At 37.8% G+C, this 19,805-nt stretch overlaps 1 protein-coding gene across 10 annotated transcripts in view; it reads left to right on the top strand.

Annotated features, from left to right (window-relative positions):
* DIXDC1 (DIX domain containing 1) overlaps positions 1-19,805 on the top strand; it is a 66,112-nt gene that overhangs the window by 10,092 nt on the left and 36,215 nt on the right. For 9 of the 10 annotated variants that reach the window (XM_023533742.1, XM_023533739.1, XM_011365402.2 and 6 more), the window contains one exon: positions 18,361-18,490. In XM_023533742.1, the coding sequence (XP_023389510.1) occupies positions 18,361-18,490 (130 nt within the window). Of the gene's footprint in view, positions 1-13,622; positions 14,285-18,360; positions 18,491-19,805 lie in introns of those variants that run through there. The other variant, XM_023533743.1, reaches the window with a different exon arrangement.

Raw genomic sequence — 19,805 nt, 5'->3', positions numbered from 1 at the left:
AATATCAAACCTGGGAAAATTGTGGTCATGTAGAAATCCTGCCTGTCAGGCAGAGCGAACCCGTGCCTGTCTGCAGCGTGAATAGCCCGAGGAACTGAAAGTTGTGGGAATGATTTGTTAGAATGTTGGTCAACAAGAAATCGTCTGTCTTAGCCTTATCATTTTAAATATATGACCTGGAAGACATTCCCTACCAGTTTTTCTCCATGTAGAAAAGTAGAAATTTAAGCCCCACATGGAGATCATCTGCTTGGCAGTCCCTGAGAAATACAGGAAGAGCCTTTGTTTGGTATCATCCCCATAAGGGGGTAGACTGAGTGAGGAAGGGGGTTGGCATGAGGAGCAGCTGCAGCGAACATCTCTCCTAAGTGCCTCCTGCCTTTCGTGGAGTAGGATTTGCAACATAGGGCCAAGCAGAGGCTTTCAGACATTTCCACAATGAATTCCTTTGTGCTTTGCTGTAGAAATTTAAGGCCAGTTCAGTCTTTAACGTAATAAAGCACCACACTCCCCAACCTTCTTTTTTCTATCCTGACCAGTTTCTCCTCACCCAAGTTCATTGGCTTTTTTCCCATAGGAGTCAATGCCAGCTAAACAGATGTTCCCTGGCAGCAAGCTATCAGGCAGTGTGTTATGTTCCTCATGGTGAGTGATGGGCTGGCCAGGCATGTAGAGCAGTGATAGGGCACTGTTTGCCAGGTACCACTCCCCCAGGCTGTTCAGAGAGTCTGGGGAGTACTAGAAATGCTTCATCAGCCCTGACTGGCCGTGTTGTCTAGACTGTAAGGACCAAAGATTCAAACTGAATGAAACTTCCCTCAATGTATTTCCTTATTTATTATCCCAAACCAGGCCCATTTCAGTGGTCATGGACATAACCTTCAGTGGTCAGATATGGTCAGGGGTTAAGGAACCAATCCCAAAGGTCCTAAGGGTGGGTGGGCTCCATGCCCTGTTTTTAGGATAAAAGACACTCATAAACTACCCAGTGATACCTCATTCATTCATTCTTTCACATGCATTTATCGAACACTTCCCTTATAACATGTACTTGTGAAGGACAGAGTGTTTACAGAACTTGTAACTAATGAACAATTAAAAATAAGTTTAGGAGATGAAATCTTTCAGAAAGTCTTTAGCTCTTTACTTTCTTGTGTATTATCCTTTGATTGCTGGGATGCACACTAATAAAAGAGCCCTACCCATCCATGGAAGAAGAAATTTAATATTTTTACTTGTGAATTTTATTTTTACCTAATTAGCCACCAGGTTCAATAAATAAGTAGTCTTTCCTGGTTTAGTAAAGGCCTGAAGGAGTTAATGGAAAAGAAATACTATGTTATGGTCTTTTACTGGCAGAATTTAGGCCAATAATAACTAAAGGTTTCCAAACCTCCTGCCATCTCTCAACAAGGTCCCCACCCCCATCTCCTTATCTGCTTCTGCTGGAGGGTCTCATAGTTCTAAACAGGTATCTGGTTTCACTGTAAAACTGATTTCTTTCTGGGCATTTCAGGTCTCCTGAACTCTCTCTCCAGCACACTACTGGAGTCTTGCCTCTTGTTTGCTTTTCTTGTTTTCCAGCAGGGAGCCATAAAGCCCACTTCTCTGTTGTTTCTACGCAAGGAATTGTAGGTCCTACAGACTTACTTCCCTGGTGAAGCCCAGTCACTGCTTTTGCAACTCTAACAAAACAAGTTCCCTGTTGGAATTCTCTTTGCCCTTGAGGCTTAAAGGAGATAGAGAGCAGAGGCTGGATTTACAAACTTGTTTGGAAGGAAGGGCAGGGCCCAAAGAAAAACGAAGTAAGTTACATTTGGCTGCAGGAAAGCATTCAAAAATCAAGATTTCCTGCACAAATGAAGATGGTAGATAGAATTATCTATATTGGAGGAGTTTTAACTTACATTGTATGCTTATTTGGAATATCTTGGAGGAAGCTGATGGAGAGTATAGAGTTACTAAGGCCTCCCCACACCAGCCAGTCTCACAGCTTTAGAGCAGTCCAGCCAAAATCCCACTCAGACAGCTTTGACTGTTGCTGTGTTTACTTTTCTTTTCCCTGAGGCCTGACTCAAAGGGTTGTCATAAAAACCCTCAGTCTTTCTAGACTTTTGGATTACTCAGGCATCCTTTTAGCTCCCCTAGAACAAATTAGAGATGTTAATTCTGGACCAAGGTTAGTTCTGTGCGGTCATCTTGTTTGATTGTCTTGCCTTTTTTATTAGTTTGATTGTCTGTCTCGCCTTTTTTATTAGTTTGGTTGCAAGAACCCAACTTGAACTAGCAGAGATAGAAAGTGGAATCTACTGACTCATGGAATCCAAGAAAGGCTGAAAAACTAAACTGTGGAAAGGGTACGGATGGAGCAGTCTCATTGAAAATCAAGAACACAAACACTGGCAGGATATCTCCCTCTGCTTTTTGCCTCTTGTCTCTGGTTCTTTCTGTGGGTGGCTTTATTCACTTTGACTACAGATGGCTTTTCTCTCTCAGGTGAGCAACATGGCCTATTGCAGCATCTAAATTTTATATCTTACAACTTGGTCAAAGAGAGACTGGGAGAAATAGAGAAGTGGGAGGGGAAAATGACTGATTCCTTTCCTAAATGCGAGATCGAAAAATTCCAGAGATCTGCTGGGCTTGACCAATCAACTCAGTAAGACTAGTCAACTGGCTAGTGGAGGAGGTGATATAATAATACTAGCCCAGTCCTGGGACCTGTATATGCAGAGGGGGCATGTTTATATAGAAGGGGAAATCATTGTGAACTGGACAGCTACCCCAAGAGCTGTTAGCTACCTTCCACCCGCTTCTTCTGGGCCTATTTGGAAACTAATTGTGGTCCCATGGTGCTTCTTCAGCTGTTGTTGGAAATAGCAAGAACTAGGGGCATGTTCAAGATATATTTCTTAATATTTCAGATATTTTCATTTTGTTGAACCTATTGTTTTTTTTCTTCACTGACTAATTGACTTATAAAATGATAGTGCTAGAAGTAAACAAAATTCAGTGTTTTTTTTTTTTTTTTCCTAGCCGATGCAAGAAGCCCTTAAGAAATTATTTCAGATGGCTTGCAGGGGGATAGAGAAGAGGGCTAGGGAGGAGGGCTGAATTCCCCACCCTGGCCTTAACCAGAGAAGCCCTTCTTTTCTTTATTTTACATATCTGGCTTTTACACAAGTTACAATTTAAGAAAAGATTATAAGGCCAAAAAAAAAAAAAAAAAAGAAGGAAAAAAAGCTACTAGTTCAACCCCCAGAGAGTAACAGCCTCTTGCAAAAAGCATATGGTATTTCATCTGCTGCAGAAGTAGCTCTAGTAAAATTTAAAACCAAGCAGCAGAGCTACTCAGGGCCTAGGCTTGCACTAGAGGCCTCTTTTAAGACAAACCCTGTGTGGGAGTGTGAGTAGTGTGACTGGTCCTCAATGGGTGTCTACTATGTCCTTCTGAGGCGAATGGGGCAAATTTCCCCCCAAATGAGTGGGGACTTAAGCCCTACACTGGGAAAGAGTCCTTGGCTTTGCACAGGAAAAAAGTTTCAAGAGAGAACCAGAGTCAAAGACAAAGTTTATTAGAGAAGGAGTAATGCTCCATAGACAAAAGCATCTTCTCCTCTTAAAGTCAGAGAATGAGACCCTGAGCATCCGAAGAGCTGGGTTTACCTGCATTTTTTGATGGAAAAATTACTGACTGTGGGGAGTAAAGAATGGAAGAAAGGCTGGGTTCAACTTTAACCTTTACAAGATACAGCTCTGGTCTTGTTTCTCCTTTTATGGTATGTTAATGGTATGGGCAAAATGCTGTTAACAATCTTCATAGGAATTTTTCTATGTTCTGAAAGTTCCCTGTGACTTGGTTGCATGACTGGTCTGCCAAGTTCTTTGTCTACCAGCACATAGCAGTTGGCAGTAGTAAATATCCTCAGAACTATTTCTTTTTCCCTCATACTTCTGCTTCATATGTTCATATGTTCATATCTCAGTTAAAGCATTATTATCCATTCGGGCATGACTTTTTGGACCCTCTCTTTTTGTCACTGGCTATATCCTATCAGTGACCTCTGACTTGTTACTGGAATTTGTCCTTTTCTAACTATACTACTTTAGTTTCGGCTCTCATCTTTTCTTATTTGAATTGCTGCCTGGTCTCCTCATTGGTTTCTCCAAATTTGGATGCTCCCCTTTCTTATCCCATATTCTATGCTGTGTCTGGAGTGACCTTTCTAAGATGCAGGCCTCACAGTTTTACTCTCCTATTTCAAAACTCCAGGCTTTCTTGCTGAAGGTCTTCAAACCTTAAGTCTAAGTGCTGGTAGGCCTTGTGCTGACCTATTTTTTCATCTGACGGTTCTGCCCACACACTGACTTGTTAGCTGGCTATTCCTCCAAGATACCATATGCCTTCACGGCTTTTCCTTTTCCTTTTTTTTTTTTTTTTAATCACCTCTCCCTAGGATGACCTTCTCTCTTCTCCACCTGGTAAACATCTTTAAAGATCCAGCCATGTGTCTGTTTTCTTATTGACCCTTCCCTGATTCTTACATCCTTCCACCCTGTTGCTTCCGTACGTAGATAACATTTTTAAACATTTCTCTATTGCTGCAGTAATCACTTTGTGGTGTAGTTATTTATGTGCCTGTAAGTGCTGGGTATGGCATAGTTCCTAGCAGTGTTGATTGCTTTGGATAAATGAATGTATGAAATGACAGGGTCTAGAAGGATCTGGTGAGATGGAATCTAACAAGTTGAAATTAATTAGAGGTAAATCTGGATCAAGAAGATCAATCTTAAAAGAACGAAGATGGAAGAGATTGGTTTAACAGCAGAATGTGTTAAAAATCATGTAGGCATTTTGGTTAATAAGACTACGTGAGTCAATAATGTGAGGTGAAACCAAAAAAAAAAAAAAAAATGAAGAAAGAAAAGAAAAAGAGGAGAAAAAATGTGAAATAATTTGAATGTCTGGTTTTACACCCAGAGACTTCTGTTTTGTTCTAGGTATCATGGTTTTAGAAGTATTTAGGCCCAGAATAGCGATAATTCTTGAAATCATGTTTTAAAGATTTTTTGAAAATATTATCAAAATAGACAAATTACTGGCCAACATGATAAAGAAGAAAAAGGAAGAAAGCACAAATAGACAAAATAAGAAAGGATAATGGAGAAGTAACCAATGAAACAAAAAAATTATGTGTCTTTGCTGGTCGATGCAAGTACATTTTTTTAAATTTTAACATTTTATTTTTTCGTTTTTACCCCTCCCCAAACCACTCCCCTCTGGTAACCACTAGTCCATTGTCCATGTTCATGAGTCTCTGTTTGTTTGCCCTGTTCATTTGTTGCTTTTAGGTTTATATCCCACATATAAGTGATACGTGATTTTCAACCTTTTCTGTCCGGCTTATTTTGCTTAGTAAGATCATTTCAAGGTCCATGTTGTTGCAAATGGCAGTATTTCATTTCTTCTTATGGCTGAGTAATATTCCATTATATATATGTACCACAGTTTCTTTAGCCAGTCATCTGTCATAGGATAGAAGCAACTTTTGTTGCTTCCATGTCCACTCATGGCTCAGGCCTGCTGAACACTTCTAGAGGAAGTCACATAACCCTGCTGACTAATTCAATTACAGAATTATGATTTCCAGCCCTATTGAGTCTTGGTGCCACCAGGAAATCTTTAGCAGTCATTGTTCTTTCCAGCCTCTCACAGGGTCCCTTTCCTGAATCTTCCTTCATTCTCTCTGTCCCTTTCACTCTCAACAGATAAACCACCTCCTTTATAATGAATAGGGGCCTATTGGATTTGGGCTCCTTCATCTTCCCTCTTCCCCACTTCCAAATTTTCCTGTGTGCGGCTATACCAATTTGCAGTTCTACCAGCAGTGTATGAGAATTCCTTTTTCTCTGCATCCTCTCCAACATTTGTTATTATTTTTCCTGTTGATTGTAGCCATTCTAACAGGTGTGAGATGGTATCTCATTCCGGTTTTGATTTACATTTCCCTAATAGCTAGCAATGTTGAGCATCTTTTCATATATTTGTTGGCCATTTGTATGTCCTCTAGGGAGAAGTGTCTGTTCAGGTCCTCTCTCCATTTTTTAACTGGATCGTTTGTTTTTTGTTGTTGTTATTGAGTCGTATGAATTCTTCATATATTTTGGATATTAGGCCCTTATCAGAGGTGTTGCTTGCGAATATATTTTTTCATTCGGATGGTTGTCTCTTTACCTTGTTGACGGTTTCTTTTGCTGAGCAGAAGCTTTTTAGTTTGTTAAAGTCCCATTCATTTCTTTTTGCTTTTACTTCCCTTGAAATCCTGTTTAAGTCCAAGGTCCTTGAGTTTAGATCCTATGTTTCCTTTTATGCATTTTATTGTTTCAGGTCTTATATTCAGGTCCTTATCCATTTTGAGTTAATTTTGGTGTGTGGTGATAGACAATAATCTAGTTTCATTCTTTTGCAGATGGCTTTCTAGTTTTCCCAGCACCATTTATTGAAGAAACTTTCCTTTGTCCACTGTATGCTTTTGGCTTTTTTTGTCGAAAAATATTTGCCCATATAAATATGGGTTTACTTCTGGACTCTCGATTCTATTCCACTGGTCTGTGTGTCTGTATTTGTGCAAATACCATACTGTTTTGATTACTGTCGCTTTGTAGTATAATTTGAAGTCGGGCAGAGTGATACCTCCAGCCTCATTCTTTTTTCTCAGGATGGCTTTGGAAATTTGGAGTCTTTTGTGCTTCCATACAAATCTGATGATTTTTTGTTCAATTTCTTTAAAAAGTGCTGATGGGATTTTGATGGGGATTGCATTAAATCTGTATAATGCTTTAGGTAGTAAGGTCACTTTAACTATGTTGATTCTTCCAATCCAAGAACACGGAATATCTTTCCATTTCTTTGTATCTTCTTTGATTTCTTTTAGTAGGGTCTTACAGTTTTCGTTATATAGGTCCTTCACATGTTTTGTTAGATTTATTCCTAGATATGTTATTCTTTTTGTTGCAATTGTAAAAGGAATTATTTTTTCCATTTCTTTTTCAGACACTTTGTTTTTAGAATATAGGAACGCTATGGTTTTTTGAACATTGATTTTGTATCCAGAAACTTGACTATATTTCCTTATTGTTTCCAGTAGTGTTCTTGTGGAGTCTTTAGGGTTTTCTGTATAGAGCATCATGTCCTCCACAAATAGTGACAATTTGACTTCTTCGTTTCTTATTTGGTTGTCTTTTATATCTTTTCTTGCCTGATTGCACTCGCCAGGACCTCCAATGTTAGATTGAATTAACAATGGTGATAGTGGACAGCCTTGCCTTGTTCTTGGCCTTAGAGGGAAGGTTTTTAGTTTTTCACCATTAAGTATAATGTTGACTGAGGTCTTGTCATATATGGCCTTTATTATATTAAGATATTTTCCTTCTATACCAATTTTGTTAAGTGTTTTGATCATAAATGGACCCCATATCTTGTCGAAGGCTTTTTCTGCATCTATTGATATGATCATATGATTCTTATTTTTTAATTTATGTGGTGTATCACGTTAATCGATTTGCATATGTTGAACCATCCCTTTACCCCTGGGATGAAGCCCACCTGATCGTGGTGTATAATCTTTTTAATATGTTGCTGTGTTTGGTTCGCTAGTATCTTATTAGGGATTTTTGCATCTGTGTTCACGAGAGATTGGTCTGTAGTTTTCTTTTTTTGTGTTATCTTTACCAGGTTTTGGTATCAGAGTAATATTGGCCTCATAAAATGAGTTGGGAAGTACTGCCTCCTTTTCGATTTGGACGATCTGTCCCTATCTGACAGTGGGATATTTTGGTTCCCTACTATGATAGAGTTTTGGTCTGTTTCACTTTTAGTTCTGTTAGTAATTACTTTACATATTTTCGGGCTCCCTGATTGGGAATATATATATTAATAAGTGCTGTGTCTTTTTGGTGCATGATTCCCTTTATCATTATGAAGTGTCCCTCAGTATCTTAATAATGTCTTTTTTTCCCTTATAGATGTTTAATCAGACTCGCTACCCTCAGTCTCAGTTTCTGTCAGTGTGAGTGACAGTTTCTAGTGTTTGCTCAGATTCCCCTGGGGCTCTGCTGCGTTCTGTCTTGGAGGGTGTGGGGGAGGGGCACTCTGGGTTGGGGGATAGGGACTACAGCTTAGTATGGGTTTTGCAACTGAGGCTGGTAAATATCAACTGTGTTTCTCTGCTGTCCCCGCTTTTCTGCCATCCTCATTTCTCTGCCTTCCACCCTGATGGCTGAACACTGCTGCCGGCTGCGTGGAGCCACAGCATCCCCAGGCAGGGCTGTTCAGGGATGTTGCTGCACGTTCTCCCCTCCCCCTCCCCCTACAGGTAGCTCTGGCAGCTGCGAGAGGCAACTTCTTTATTTCTCCCTGTCTCCTGCCCGACACTCAGGGTTCTGACCTGTGGTAGCTCTTTTGTGCAGATCCCACGCTCAGACGTGCTGGTGCACAGTTTCAGTGTTTTTTGTTGAGTTTTAGATGTTCGGCTTATTGTTGTTTCAAGGGGAGAGATCTGGGAACATCTCTCACTCCGCCATGTTTAATCCAATCTTGCAAATGCATTTTAAAATATTGATGAAATGAATAATTTCCTTGGGAAATTCTGGTTATCAAAACTGATAGAGGCAGAAAATTTAAACAGACCAATTTTTCTAGAAGTAATGGAGAAGCTTATTAAGGAACTATTCCTCAAAAAGAAAAAAACAAAATCCAGGCCCCGATTTTTTTCACAGGGGAATTCTACCAAACTTCCACATATCAGATAGTCTCAAAGCTCTATAAATTATCTCAGAGTATTAAAAATAAAGAGACACTTCCTATTTCTTCATATGAAGCAAAGATAATATTGGTACCTAAATCTAATACAGTGCAAAAAAGAAAACTTATGAAAACCTATGAAGTGCCACACATATAGTACTAATATAGCGCTAATATTTTATTAATGAACAGTATCTAATACCACATTAAAAATTTAATTTACTATGATCAGGTGGATTTAATTCCAAAAATACAAGGCAGGTTCATTATTAGGAAATCTATTAATATTACATAGTACCATATTAATAGGTCTCAGAGAAAATAATCATAAGCTTATCACCATCAGTGCTGACAAAACTGTCAAAATTCAACATTCATTCCTCATAAAAACACTCAAGAAAATAAGACGATGGATAGTAACTTAACAGGAGAAAATATATATACCTTAGTTCTAAAACTTACTAAATTGGGAAACACTTCAAGTATTTTCTCTAAGTCCACAAACAAGGGAAGTATGCCCACTATCTCTACTTCATTACTGTGCCACACTTATTAGCCAGTACAATTAGACTAAAGAAATTGATTACAGGCACAAGGCTTAATACTGAAGTAAAACTATTTCTTTTCACAGATGATAACGATAGTAATTCTGGAGACCGGAGAGAATCACTGACAAAACTCAAACAATAAAAGATAAGATAACAGGTTATAATTATTAACATATTGAAATCAGTAGCTTTCAGATACACAAAAAGTAACAAATAGAAAACATAGTGGTAGAGAAAACCTCATCTATAATTACAATGAAGACTAAATACTTAGAAGTGAACTTAACAAAAAGTGTATAAAACATATGGGAAGAAAATATTAAAACACTACTGTACTGAAAGACATATTTGAACAAATGAAATGAGAGCACCTGTTCTTGATTAAGATAATTCAACATCATAAAGATAACTGTTCTCCCTAAATTAATTTATATATATAATCTCAATAAAAATTCTACCAGCCTTTTGTTTGGAAGTTAGATAAATAGATATTAAAGTTCATATGGAAAAATAAACATGCACGAATAGTCAAGAAAACACTAAAAAATATTTTTAAGGGGGGGAGGGACTAGTCCTATTAGACATTAAAATGTACTATAATGCTTCTATAAATAAAACATTGTAGTACTGGTGCTTGAATAAAGAAATACACAAGTGATATAGAATGCAAAGCCCAGATATATACCCAAGAACTTGCGGAAATTTGGTATATGATAAAGGTAGCTTTCAGATCAGTGGGATATAGGACTATATTTTTATATTTGTGAATTTTAATGAAACATTTATTACTTTCAATTTTCCAGTTTTATTATATTATTTAGAGCCTATACATATTTCTTTTAAGACTCGAGCATTTTATGGGCCTCTGAAAAGCTCATGGGCTCCAGGTTTGTGTCTATGCTGCTCAATGAATTAAATAACTCTGAAGATGCTTTATCCCAGAACTATTTTGGGTGAGGAAAAACACATCCTCAAAACATGAAGCCAAGAGACAGAATCTTGAAAAGAAATTAAAATAAAAAGTCAGGTATTGTCCAAAGGTCAAAGAGTGGAATCCATGTGAGGCAGCAGGACAAAGTGAAAAATTTGACATTAAACCTGAGAAATAGTTATGAATGAGAGGAAGGGTGGAAAAGAGTGCTTAAGCAGTAAGATCATTGCAGGCATTGGTGCCTCTGTGATCTCTATGGAGGCTGGAGATGCTGAAAAGCTGGCCTTTAAGTATAGCACATTTTTTTTTATCATTGATCTCAGATTAAAAAAAAAAAAAATGTGCCTTTTACTTTCTAGCTCCAAACGACTACTCCCCTAGACTCTAGAACTCCTGACTGACACCATTCTTACCCTCTTCTGTTTTCTGAGAGATACCTGTAGCTCCCCTTCTGGAATTCTTGCAGGAGGTAGTCCCTTCCCTGAGTGGCCCCAGAGTTCTTTCCTTGGACATTTGTCTGTCCTGAACTTTCAATGAAGAGTCACTGACTCTGATTCCAGAAGAGCCTGTATTCTTTCTGATATGTTTCTCTCTTGATTTGACTTGCATAACGGAAATTGTCTGTTTAGTTGTTGAGACAGATTCCTTCTGCAGGTGAAGTTTCACGTCTGCTTCCAAGATTCTAACTCAAGAGAAACTTTTTAATAAATAGTGCTGGAACAACTTGGTAGCCATTTGGAGAAAGATAAATTGGATCCATATCTCACATCATACACAAGAATAAACTCCAAGTGGATTAGGGATCCAAATGTAAAAAATGGAACCATACAAGAACTAGAAAAAAAAACAGAGGTGAATTCTTCTATTTTTAACCATGACTCAAAATTCAGAGGCAATAAAATAAAATATCAATAAATGTGATTATATAAAAATAAAAACTTTTTCATGCCTTCCCCCCCCAAAAAAACCCACTGTAAAAAAGGTCAAAAGACAGCTGACAAACTGGGAATTATCTGCAACATATATCAAAGACAAAAGGGTAACACATTCCTAACATATAAAGAATTATTTTAAATGGAGGGACAAATGACCAAAAACTTTGATAGAAATATGGAAAACAACATGAACAGTTTATGTAGATATGCAAAAAGATATAAAATATATAAAGTGGTTCAAAATAGTACAAAAAGAGCTTCAAACTTATAATTAAAGAGATGAAAATGAAAGCAAGACTAAGATACAATTTCTTACCTATCACATTGGCAAGAATTAAAAAGTATGACAACGTATTCTGTTGGCAAGTCTGTGGGAAAGCATGCTCTCATGTATTGCTGATGGATTGCAAATGGATACGACCTTTCTTGCAGGGAATTTGGCAATATCTAATAATATTATTTACTTACTTGCTTTTTTACCCAGCAATCTCACTTTTTGGAATCTACTCTGAAGATAGACCTCCATCAACATGAAAGTGCACATGCATAGGGTTACTCATTGCAGCATTGTTTTAAATGCAAAATATTGGAAAACACTTAAATGTCTAAATATAAGAAAATGATTGAATAAACTGTGGTATATCCATGTAATGGAGTACTATGTTTCTGTAAAAATGAATAAGAAAGATCTCTATATCAATTAGAGTGATTTCTAGAATATATTAAGTGAACATTAAATGAAAAGTACAAGTGCAAAAAATATCAATACTATATTATTTTTATGTAAGAAGAAAAGGGAAGTAAGAAAATATGTATTTTTTTTCTGGATAAACTGGAACTAATGAGATTGGTTACTTACACGGTTGGATAGTAATGGGCTGGAAAGAACAGAGAAAAGGGAATGGAGTAGAAAGAATTTTGGGAGAGTGACACTTTTCTGAATATATGTTTTTGTGTCCTCAGACTTTTAGAATCATGTTAATCTTTTACCTAACCCCAAAATAGATAATTAAAATCAACCTAAATGTGGGGAGAACCCAAAGTGGACTACAAATGGTAAGAAATGAACCTGAGTTACACATGAATAATATAACCTCAATGAAGGGATGGAGAAGAAAAGAACTAACTTAAGTCATTTTGGAAGCAGTATTTTGACTAAGTACTGTAAAGCTAAAGACAACTATGTATAAATATTATGTTATGGTTAGTAAATTTTTTTTCCATAAGGTATTGTTTAGAAGTTTGACGCTATTTTATGTGTTTTCTAGAATCGAGCAAATATTAGTAAATATATTGTGGATAGTGAGAGTCAGATTTTTCATTGTAGGAGAAAGGAGTTACAAAAGGAAAAGGGAGAGGAAAGAATGAACCCTGTGGTGTTGGGTTGGAGGAGAGATCAGTATAATATATGGTATAATTCATGATGTGTCTCTATTAAGATAAGTAGATATAGGTATGTATGTATGTGTATATATATACATATACATATTTCCTACACTACTGCTACAAGGGACAAGAATGTTATCCCAGTAGCAATGAGCATACCTCATGTCCAAATTTTGGTTTCTAAAAACTATTCTCTATAAAAAAGAACCAGAGTTCTTTGGGGAAATAGCTAATTCCAGAGCCGGGGCAGGGAAAGTACAAGATGAGGAATCTGGAGTATCTTATGATACCAGAAAGTAAGGAAGTGCTTAAAAAAATAATCAAGCCATATGATCCAGCAATCCTACTTCTGGATCTATATTCAAAAGAATTGAAAACAGGTTCTTGAAGAGATATTTGTACACCCATGTTTGTAGGAACATTTTTCATAGTAGCAAAGAGCATGTCCATCAACAGATGGATGGATAAACAAAATATGGTATAAACACGCAATTAAATATTATTCAGCCTTAAAAAGGAAGGAAATCTTGTCACATGTTACACCATGGATGAACCTTGAGGACATTATTCTAAGTGAAATAAGCCAGTCACAAAAAGACAGATACTATATGATTCCACTTATCTGAGTTGTTGAAAGTAGTCAAATTCATAGAAACAGAAATTAGAATGATGGTTGCCAGGGGCTGAGAGGAGGGAGAAAATGTGGAAATGTTATTTAATGGATATAGAGTTTCTGTTGCAATATGAAAAAGATCTGTAGATTCTTTGCACAATAATGTTAATGTGCTTAACATTACTGAACTGTACACTTAAGAATAGTTAAGATGGTAAATTTTGTTATGTGTTTTTTACCACAATTAAAAAAAATGACTGAGACATATGAAAAAAATACAGGAACCAACATGAAGAAGCCAATATTTGTTCCAATGGCCAAATCTGAACAATTTGAGCAGCAAAATAATGATAGTAATGGATTAATATAATAAATAAAAATAAAATTAATATCTATGAGCTATACTTATGTAAATAAATTAATTAATGGGGGAAAAGAGAGGAGCTCTTCCTCATATTATGAATTCCAATAACTGTAGAAGGAATGATGATTAGAAAATTACCATTGGGGAACACCATAATAACACCATAATAACGTTGGAAGAAAGAACAATCAATGGATGTTAAATTTAAAATGGACAGATAAAGTGATGATGACCAAAGGATATTTTTATGGTCTCGAAGCATTTTCCCACAAGACAATTAATTACAAAGGGAAAAACGGCAACTTTACAACAGAGAAACCTGGAAGACAATACCTTAACCAAGTGATCACAGGTAACTTCACCAATAATGAGATGTATTGGCATCATGTGACTTTTGATGAGATGCACTGAGAAGAGCACAATATCACTTCTGTGGTATTCTTGTCAAAAATTCGTCACCTGAATTTAATCATTAGGAAACTTCAGACGAAACCAGTTGTCTGAATTTGAGGCACATTGTACAAAATATCTGGGCTAATATTCTTCAAAATTTTCAAGATATGAAAGACAAAGACTTAACAACTGTCCCACATTGGAAGAGAGTAAAGAGACATAACAACTAATTGCGGTGTGAGATAGATCTTGGATTGGATCCTGGACCAGAAAAAGGACATTAGTGAAACAATTGGTGAAATTTGAATAAGGTCTGTAGATTACTTAATGGTATTGTGTCAGTGTTAATTTCCTGTTTTAATCATTGTACTATGGTTATGTAAGATGTAAACATTTGGAAGGTGGGTAATGGGTATAGGGGAACTCTATGCCATTCTTGCCACTTTTCTGTAAGCCTGAAATTATTTCAAAATGAATAAACAGTAAAATGAAAATAATATTTAGGGGTTCTGAATAACCCCCTAGTGTGTGTCAACAATGTGTTCTGGTGGCCAAGGAAGGAAAGAAAGAAAAGGAAGAAGGGGAAAAAAAAGGATAAATACCTTGAATGAGGAATTTGCAAGTCTCCTTTTATACACAGAGTACTGTATTAAGTTGTAGATGTCATGGTTTCAGAGAGGTTTAGACAGGAATATCAGTAATACTTGAAACCATTTTATGTAAAGAATAATTAACCCTGGCTCGCAACTCTGTATGTTCCTGGGAATACTTAAGGAATCTTGATATACCTGTCCCCACCCTCAGAAATTCTGAGTAGTCTATGATGGTAGTCCAGACGTGGCATTTTTTAAAAGCTTCCCAAGTGATTCTGATGGGTAATCAGGGCTGAGAACCCTTGGTTAAGGGAATTGGAATCTCTAGCTAGAAAGCTCAAGTTAGCTCTACAAGAATCATGGGGGAGCTTGGCAAAATAAAATTTTTTGAGTTCTACCCTCTGGAGATGATTTGGTGGATTTGGGGTAAGGTCTACACATCAGTATTTTTTAAAAGCTTCCCTTATGATTTTCATGTGCAGCCAGGTGTGGGAAGAGTGGGCTGGATCAAACTTCTCGACCTTTAACGTGCCTGTGAATCGCCAGGGGATCTTTTTAAAAGTAAAGTTTCTGATTTAGTAGGGCTGGGGTGGAGCCTTAAATTCTGCATTTCTCGCCAGGCTCTGGGGATCACACTTGAGTAGTAGACAGCTACTTAGTGTAGAGTATTACACAAGAGACTCAAGTACTGGATGTGGTGGAGGAAGTGATTTAGACTAAGGTGCCTTCCGTTCTGAGAGTTCAAGTGACCTCAAGTGAGGTCACTTAAAACTCAGAGGTGCATTTATTTAGGTAATCCTGTGATAGAGTGGAAAAGAGTATTGGCTTGGGAGTTAGACTGAATTTCCTGTTTGTAGCTTACTATTTGGGTGACCTTGAGCAAGTTATTTCACCTTTTCTGAGTCTCACTTTCCACTTAACAAAATAGATACAATAAAATCTCCCTGGCAAATTATCATTAGAGAAAATGTGTTTAAAGACCTAGCATAGCCTTTGACACAGAATAGGTGTTCCAAAAAGTGACTATTATCGTTTATGTTGTAGAATCCTCTTTTGTTGGAAGACCAGAGCAGTGATTAATGTGTATGGAAAGTACTGTTAGGAACTTCTAATCACTTTTGTATTAGAGACGACTTCTATTCAACAGCCCCTAGAAGGCTATGGTTACTTAAGTAGAAATTATCTCGGCCTAATGAGAACTACTTGTTCTTGTCTGCCCCCGCATAATTAACTTTTGCAATCATTCGAAGTCTTGGCCTGATGACCTGACAAATGATTCACTGATTCAAACAAATATTTTTTGAGAACCCATTTCTCTGAGTCCAGTAATTTTTGAACTGTTTTAACTCCCTTCATAGAGCATCGTTCAGACCTGAGCTCCTATGGGCTCACTGTCCTCTTAGTCTCTTTTCCTCCCTCAAGAAAACTCCTCGAAGTGTTCTTTTAGCATCCTAAGCACCCCTGTCAAAGCACTTGTCTCTCTACCAGCCACAAGCTTCTTCTCCTCTTCCCATCTTCCTTTTTTCCCCTGCAAGCTTCTTGGAGGCCTAAAATTCTTTGTAGCCCTGTAACTTAGTACAGTGCCTGCACTCAAATTATTGTCAAACTGTTTATGTGACAGGACACCCTTAAGGAGACCAGAGTCTGAGGTGTGTGGGAGAGTCAGGGAAGGCTTTGCAGAAAAGATAATACTTGAGCTGAGACTTAAAAGAAGATGTTAGGCGGGTGGAGGTTGAGTGGCTAGAAAGCGTGGTGGATTGGGGGCACTGCACATGGTTTAGATGAGCTGAAGCATGGAGTGGGAGTATATGGGAGAGTAGTAGTGGAGCTGGAGAAGAGGCAAGAGTTAGCACATGACAGACTTTGATGCAGTTTAGGAGATTGGATTTTATTGTAAGGATAATGAGAGACCAGTGAAGGATTTTAAGCAGGAATGTGTAGAGACTGGGTTGAAGGTGATATTAGCTACAGGGAGATTGGTTAGAAGCTTTTTGTTTATACGTGGTTAGGAGTTTTTATACATGAGCAAGTTAAATCAGATCCCAGCTGTTAGTTACTCTTAGTACCTTTCTGTTTATAACTCCTTCTCCCCAGAGCAGAGTGGTTTACTGTGGAAGTGCCCTTTGCCTGGTCTGCCTCACGCAGTGCTTTGGCCGGGCAGTGGGAGCAGACCTTGGAAAGGAGCCTGGCGCATGTTAGGCAGAAGGTGCAGCCGCTTCTGTTCTGTGGAATGAGTTAGATAGCAAGAGGCCATTAGTAAATGCTTGGACCACATATACTGGGTTTCAGTACCAGGTCTGCTATGTCCTAGCATTGAGGATATTGAAGAAAATATATAACTTCTCTGAACTTCATCCATAGACTGGAGATGGTGCTGAACCTTCAGTGCTTTTGTGAGAATTGAATTAGATTATAATTATTAAAATAATAATGACCATTTAGTAAGTATCAATTGTGTAGCAGCCCTGTTCCAGGTATATTCATTAGCTCATTAAAACGTGTAAAATACCAAAACTAGTGTTTAGCTCATGGTAGTTATTCAATAAATATTAGATTCCTCCCCCCACCTTCTGCTGATCACTGTACTTCCTGTAGTTTGTCAGTAGCTAGTAGATTATTGTCTTAGTAGTGTCTTCCAAAGGACTTTATTCCCACAAATCAACGTAGATAAAATAATGAAGATTTAATTTAAGCTCAGGAAGCAGCCAGTGCATAATTTCCAATATCATTTTATTAAGGAAGTACGTGGGGCTTAGAAATCAACTGTACTTTAACCAAATTATAATTTAATACTGTTAGCCCTTGAACTTAAATTTTAGGTTTAGGGTCTTGGGTTCTACAGAAACCAGACAGAACTGCTGCCTATATTATGACATTTTTAATGTGCTATTTTGATATTTAGTGCTCATTTTCAGACCAAATAATCAGAATAAACACGCGCATACCACTCTGTTTTAGGGACAGATTGAATATGTAAGGTTGGCCGAGGGTTGGGATGAGTTATACGTCCCAATCTGGGCCTAACGTGCTTTGTCTGAAAACAAACAAAAGTGCCTGTTCTCCCCTACTCCCCCACCCCAACCCGGCTTCCTCAGTCTTCAGGCACACTGCTCACAACGGCCTTTTTTTTTTTTTTCCCTTCTTTTTATAGGTTTTAGGTGACTAAATCCTCTTTGACAATATAAAGCATGGATTAAAACTAACTCTCTAGCAATCCCAGAATTATGGGCTCAGGAGAATAAATCTTAAGTTGAGTATGAGATGGTTTCAGTTAAGTCTTATTGTGAAGAAAGCAGCTATGGGAGAGGCGGTTCTGACTTTGGTTTGCTGTTTATTCCTGATTCTCCAAGCTCACTTCTTATGAGTCTCACAGTCCATTGTGCAGACGGGACATGAGTGATCGTTCCTGAGAAGCGTGATAGGTTGCTGGCCACAGTGATTATACCCCACAACTGGCTGTGGTTCTGGGCTGGGCTCTCATCCCTGGTCAGCAGAGCAAAACTCAAGGGAAGAAGGAGTCTTAGTCATTGAGACATTCGTCTGCTTATCTGTGTGTACATTGCCATGCAGGTCAGAGGTTAGCTTATCCTTAGAGACTAGCATAAAACTAGACAGTTTTAGAACATGCTCCGTGTCTGACCATCTTTCTTCCTTCTTCCCTTAAAACCTTCTCCTCCTCCCTCTGGATATAGATTGCCCACCATAGCTCAGTCTCAAATGCTGCCTTAGAGGGTGCAGGGTAGATGTTAAGAAAATATGTAACCTTTTCCTCATTTTCGCCTTTCATTTTCCAGCAACAGCTACAGGCCTACGTGGCCTGGGTGAATGCACAGCTGAAGAAGAGGCCAGCAGTGAAGCCTGTGCAGGACCTGCGACAGGATCTTCGGGATGGGGTGATCCTGGCATATCTCATCGAGATTGTTGGTCAGTTGGCTCTAGATTCTGGTGCTAGCATAAATGAGAACATGGCCTTCTTTATCCTCCATATGCCCTTCAGAGCAAATTGCTGCTTCTTTAAAATACGTGGAAATAGACTTAAAATACTTGCCCAAGGTTAATTCATTTATTCACTGGTCAATAAAAACTCTGTGCCAGGCACTGTAGTATGCTTTGGGAATATGATAATGAGCACAAGGTAGTTGGAAGGACTGAAAAGTGAAGTCATTTCCATTAATATACTTAGTACTCCCATGAAGTAAGTACAGATAGGAGCGGTCACCCACCCCAGTCTGCGGGGTACAAGAGTGGCTTGCCAGAAGAACTGATGTCTGAGTGGAGGCTGGAAAAGGAGGTAGTAGCCAGGCAAAAAGACAGAGTTATCAGCAAAAGGTGATACTCACTCTATGCTGCTACCACAATACTTCATGAAAGGGCTTATCCTCTTGAAGTTGTCACTGGGCATTCTTATTAGATGGTACTGTAACTTTATTTCCATAGCATTTGTCTATAGCTCTGTTGTATTATTTCCACTGACTAAATGGTAATCATTTACCTATCTCTTTAAGAGAAAGTACAGTGTAATTTTTTTTTTTTTCTGTTTCCACAACTTCTACCCAAGTGCTTGGCATATATTAGGTACTCAAACATTGATCGTTGAATTAGTCAGTTGACCTTGCTTAGAGTCTATAAGGGAAGTGGGGGTTGCAAGTGGTATGGAAGAAGCCAGGTTTGCTACAGGTAGCCTGTACATGTATACCTCATTAAGACAACTCATGGATTCATCAGAGTATTCATTTATAATGATAATTACAATGGTAATAGTAATAGCACCTGCTATTTGTTGAATACTTTCGGTATTATTTAATTTCATTTAATCATCAACCCTTGAGAAACAGGTAGTACAATCCCTATTTTCAGGAAACAAGCTTAAAAGAGAGGATTTATAAAAATAAATTCATGAGCACGTAGAATATATCAAGCATTGCGCTAAGCACGCTACTTTGATTGAATGATTTATGACATGGGTATGATACTCGTACCACTATCTTACTCATTTTACAAGGTTTATAAAGGCTAAGCAACTTTATAAGATCATATAACTGTAAGTGGTAGAGCAGATGTACAAACCTAGATATGCTTTAATTCAAAGCTCATTTTAAACATCTAATTTTTCACTTATTTGGATAGATTATTCTTGGAAATATAAAAATTCAGAAAGTACAAAAGGGTATAAAGTCAACAGCCTTTCCCACCTATGTGCCTCTGCTAGCTACCTGTCCTCTCTGGAGGCAACCAGAGT

This window comes from Pteropus vampyrus, unplaced genomic scaffold (assembly GCF_000151845.1).
Source record: "Pteropus vampyrus isolate Shadow unplaced genomic scaffold, Pvam_2.0 Scaffold110, whole genome shotgun sequence".
In the NCBI taxonomy this organism is placed as follows: domain Eukaryota; kingdom Metazoa; phylum Chordata; class Mammalia; order Chiroptera; family Pteropodidae; genus Pteropus; species Pteropus vampyrus.
Note: the sequence above shows the minus strand (reverse complement) of the source record. Positions and strands in the feature narration are given on the sequence as shown.